The sequence below is a fragment of the Panthera uncia genome, chromosome D1, assembly GCF_023721935.1.
Source record: "Panthera uncia isolate 11264 chromosome D1, Puncia_PCG_1.0, whole genome shotgun sequence".
NCBI classification, from domain to species: domain Eukaryota; kingdom Metazoa; phylum Chordata; class Mammalia; order Carnivora; family Felidae; genus Panthera; species Panthera uncia.
Window position 1 is genome coordinate 1 of NC_064808.1, and position 4,924 is coordinate 4,924.

The window sequence follows — 4,924 nt, forward strand, 5'->3', positions numbered from 1 at the left end:
CGCCCTGTCCTCCGAGTGGCCTTCTGGGGGCAGGGTGGGCCGAGCGCCCACCTCCTGGGCCACGCCTCCCCTGCCGGGCGAGGAGGAGGAGGCTTGGCCGGTGGTGAGGCCGAGGCGGCTGCCTCCTGCGCGGGGCGGTCCCCAGGCTCCGGGGGGAGGGCTCAGGGCCACCCCTGTGCAGGCTGGGGCTCCAGGCCGGTCCCCGCTGACCCTGCGCCTTCCCCGCCGTAGGAGAACGAGACGTGGTGGCTGTGTAACTGCACCATGGCCATCTGCAAATACGACAACGTGGTGGAGTTGGTGCAGGTGCAGTGCAAGCCCCCACCCATGCCCACCTGCTCCAACGACCTCCCGCCCGTGCGCGTCATGGACCCTGATGGCTGCTGCTGGCACTGGGAGTGCGACTGTGAGTTGGCCCAGGCCGCGGGACCCTCCCCTCCTTCCCCCTTCTGCGGGTGTGGGGCTGCAGGCCCTCAGGGGCTTCTCGTGCCTCCTGCTGGTTCCCCCTCTGGGGCGGGGGGTCCAGGCGGGGGGGGGGTCGTGCCTCCTGGAGCCACCTCCGCCACCGCCACCGAGGCTGCTCCCCGCCACCACCACCCCCCACCCCGGGGTGGGCGGGGCAGGGCTGGACTTCGAACCCGGACCCTCTGGCTCCCAAGCCAGGCCGTGTCCCACCGAACGGGCTCGGACGCCCCTCGTGCTCCAGGAACCAGAATTTCCGGGACCCCCTGGATTCCTGCTTTGTCTTCTCACTGTTCCTGGGCTCCCGCCGGCTCCTGTCCCTGTCCCAGCCGCTCCCCCGGTCTGGGGCTTGGTGTGGCTCACGGGAGCTCTGTCCGCAGGCTACTGCACAGGCTGGGGGGACCCGCACTACGTCACCTTCGACGGGCTCTACTACAGCTACCAGGGCAACTGCACGTACGTGCTGGTGGAGGAGATCAACCCCACGGTAGACGGCTTCGGCGTCTACATCGACAACTACCACTGTGACGTCAACGACCGGGTGTCCTGCCCCCGCACGCTCATCGTGCGCCACGAGACCCAGGAGGTGCTGATCAAGACGGTGCAGATGGCCCCCATAAAAGTGCAGGTGCGCTGGCCAGGTTGCGGGGCGCTGCGCGGGGGGGGGGGGGGGGTGCCGGTTCCCTCGCTCGGCAGGGGGCTGGGCTGTTCTCCCGGGACCAGGGACCTTGACCTCCCGCACGCCCCCTGGCTGCAGTCCTCTTGCACACACTCGCGTGGAGTTGCTAGTTCCGGGGGCCTGGGGAGCCTCACTCCTCGGCACGGGGGGGGGGGGGGGGGGACTCTCGGGACAACGTCCTTGTGCTCTCACCCCGGGGATCGGCCGGACCAGTCTGGCCTGGAGCAGTGGAAAGGAAGTGGGAAAGGGACCAGGGCAAGGGGCAGGGGGACGGGGGGCAAGGGACAGGCAGAGGTCCCCACACCGGACGCACAGGCCTGACCACAGGTAGGGCTGGGGCGACCCCAGATGCTCTGTCAAGACGCAGCTTGCCCCGACTCGCCGCCGAGAGACACGCGCGGCGGCCGGGGCAGGGCCCTGGGGGAGGGGCCACCACGTCGGCCCCGAGGGGACGTCCTGACCACGGGTGTGCCGGCCGCAGGTGCAGGTCAACGGGCAGGCCGTGGCGCTGCCCTACAGGAAGTATGGGCTGCAGGTGTCCCAGTCGGGCATCAACTACGTGGTGGACATCCCCGAGCTGGGTGCCCTCATCTCCTACAACGGCCTGTCCTTCTCCATCAGGCTGCCCCACCACCGGTTTGGCAACAACACCAAGGGCCAGTGTGGTGAGCCCCTCAGCCCCTGCGGGCTCCCTGCGGCTCCCGGGCCCGCCCGGGGGGGGGGGGTTGGCTGGGGCCGAGGCCGGTGTGAGGGCCGGCCAGCCGGGGGCTGGATCTCTGGCTCTTCGGCTCGGGCCCGGGGGCCGTCATGCCGGGTGGGCGTCTGTGGGAACGAGCGGGCCGGAGTCTCGCCTGCTCTGCGCCCTCGGCCCTGGCCTGGCGGTCGCCGGGGCCCCGGGGCCGGCCCGGGGCTGTCTGCTGCGTGGCGTGGCTCTGGTGCTGGCTCAGCGTGGGCCTCCCTCCCGACGCAGGCACGTGTACCAACAACACCGCCGACGACTGCGTGTTGCCCAGCGGAGAGGTCGTTTCCAACTGCGAGGTCGCGGCCGACCAGTGGGTGGTGAACGACCCCTCCAAGCCACACTGTCCCCACGTCGGCGTCACCACCAAGCCCCCGGCTAGCACGCCGTCAGCGGGCAGCCCCACGCCCAAGGACTGTGCTTCCCCTCTCTGCGACCTCATCAAAGACAGGTACCCCCCCAGGCCTGGCCGCCGCCCGTCACCCGCCAGGGGCAGGGGCTCAGGGAGTGGCCAGGCGTACGGGGAGAGCCGGGCCGGACCGTGGGGTGGGAAGAAGGGCAGGCTTGAGGGGCTGAGGCCTCGCCCCCAGTCTGCAAAGGGGGGCCGGACGCGGAGCACGTCTGGGGTGTCAGAGCGAGGTCAGGGCGCCACGGGCGGGTGCCGGGCCTCGGACGGCCCGGGGCTGGGGCTTCCGACATCTCCGGGGCTGAGCGGTGTGGCGAGACGTCCCTGTGCCTTGGGGGGGGGGGGGGGGGGGGCGGGTCGGCCGCGCCGGGGGCCCTAGGGAGAGAGGCTGAGCCGGGACCGAGCTGGTGTGCAGGGCTGATGTCAGGGAGGCAGACCTGGGCTGAGACGGAGAGGAGCTGGCATCCACGGGGAGCGAGCGCCTGTTCCCAGAGGTGTGCGGGCCGAGGCTGCGTGGCCCCCCTGCCACGGCTGCTGGAGGGGGTCCCGGCACCCGGCAGCCTCCGCCTCCGGGAGGCGGGTGCACAGCACCTCGCCTTCGGGCTGCAGAGCCGACCCCCCTTCCCCAGGGCGGCCCTCTGCTCTCCTGCCACGGGCAGCCCACAGGCGTCTGTTGGGTGGGTGCAGGCAGAGCCAGGCTCCAACAGGGCAGCCAGGTGGAGGTGCTAGGCTGGTGGGGAGCACGAGGGGGGCGGGGAGGGCTGGCCGGAGCGTGACCCCCGCGTCCTCCCTCACAGCCTGTTCGCCCAGTGCCACGCCGTGGCACCCCCCCAGCACTACTATGACGCCTGCGTGTTCGACAGCTGCTTCGTGCCCGGCTCGGGCCTGGAGTGCGCCAGCCTGCAGACCTACGCGACCCTCTGTGCCCAGAAGGGCATCTGTATCGACTGGCGGAACCACACCAACGGCGCCTGCTGTGCGTGTCCGCCTGCCCCTGCCCCAGACCCGTGGTCCCACGGGCCGGTGGGGTCTCTGGCTACGGCCTGTAGCCACGCCTGTGGGAGGCCAGGCGTACAGGGAGAGCCGGGCCGGACCGTGCGGTGGGAAGAAGGGCAGGCTTGAGGGGCTGGGGGCCTGGGGCTGCCGCCGGGCTCGCCGAGCACAGCTCGTCACCTGCCTCCCTTCTCAGGACGGCATGGGGCGCCGAGGTGGGCGACACCGGGCAGCCGCTCACCCCCGCCGGGGCAGGAATGTCACTCGCCAGTCCCCCCCCCCCCCCCCCGCCCCGCCCCCCGCTCCGGCTTCTCTGATTCCTGTCCCCTTCCTGCAGTGCTGACGTGTCCGCCTCACAGGGAGTACCGGGCCTGTGGTCCTCCAGAGGAACCCACCTGCAAGTCTGGGTTAGTTGCTGGAAGACGCACGGGGGCAGCGGGCCTCCAGCCAGAGCACAGACCCACCTCATGATGCCCTCTCACCCCCAGATCCTCTGAGAAGAACAACAGCATCCTGGTGGAGGGCTGCTTCTGTCCCGAGGGCACCATGAACTACGCCCCGGGTTTCGACGCCTGCGTGGACATGTGTGGTACGCTGCCTGCCCGCATTGCCTCCGTGAAGCCCGCCCTGATCCCGTGGCACCAGGGCTCTGCTAACACGATTTGTTTCCTGTCCCTCCCTAGGCTGTATGGGACCTGACAATGTGCCTAGAAAGGTAGGCCTTTCCTCTTGGTGCCACGGTAGGATTCACCCATAAACCCTGAATTTTGGGGACCAGGGTGGGTGGCAAGAAGAAGCCAGGAGTCTCAGACCCTGAGTCATGTCATTTACATCCCGGAGGGCTGAGCCAGCAGGGTCATCCGGATACCCACACCCAGTCACTTACCCACCCATGCGTCTCCTTCCCTCCCTCCCTCCCTCCCACCTTCCACCCCTCCATCCATCCACCCACCCATCCATCCTCCCATCCGTGCACTCACCCAACTCTCCACCCATCCATCCGTCCATCCATCCATCCATCCATCCATCTGTCCGTCTGTCCGTCCATCTGTCCTCCTGTCCGTCCATCCGTCCTCCTGTCCATCCATCTGTCCATCCATCTATCCATCCATCCATCCATCTGTCCATTTGTCCATCCGTCTGTCCAACTCTTCACCCATCCATCCATCCATCCGTCCGTCCATCCATCCATCCATCCATCCAACCACCCACCTGTCCGTCAATCCATCCATCCATCCATCCATCCATCCATTCATCCATCCATCCTCCTGTCCATCCATCCATCCTCCTGTCTGTCCATCCATCCATCCACCCATCTGTCTGTCCATCTGTCCATCCATCCACCCACCCGTCCGTCCATCCATCCATCCATCCATCCACCCACCCGTCCATCCATCCATCCATTCATCCATCCATCCATCCATCCATCCATCCATCCAACTGTCCATCTGTCCATCCATCTGTCTGTCAAACTCTCTACCCATCCATCCATCCATCCGTCCGTCTGTCCATCCATCCATCCATCCATCCAACTGTCCATCTGTCCATCCATCCGTCCTCCTGTCTGTCCATCCGTCCTCCTGTGCGTCCATCCGTCCATCCATCCATCCATCCATCCACTCGTCTGTCCGTCCGTCTGTCCATC

At 68.1% G+C, this 4,924-nt stretch overlaps 1 protein-coding gene across 1 annotated transcript in view; it reads left to right on the plus strand.

Annotated features, from left to right (window-relative positions):
- Positions 1–231: 231 nt before the first annotated feature.
- Positions 232–4,924, plus strand: part of MUC2 (mucin 2, oligomeric mucus/gel-forming) — a gene marked incomplete at its 5' end in the record, with an annotated part of 8,107 nt that continues 3,414 nt past the window's right edge. The window contains 8 exons of the mRNA XM_049614601.1: positions 232–406; positions 843–1,090; positions 1,623–1,806; positions 2,112–2,331; positions 3,084–3,262; positions 3,617–3,686; positions 3,768–3,868; positions 3,963–3,994. Of these exons, the coding sequence (XP_049470558.1) occupies positions 232–406; positions 843–1,090; positions 1,623–1,806; positions 2,112–2,331; positions 3,084–3,262; positions 3,617–3,686; positions 3,768–3,868; positions 3,963–3,994 (1,209 nt within the window). The remainder of the gene's footprint in view (positions 407–842; positions 1,091–1,622; positions 1,807–2,111; positions 2,332–3,083; positions 3,263–3,616; positions 3,687–3,767; positions 3,869–3,962; positions 3,995–4,924) is intronic.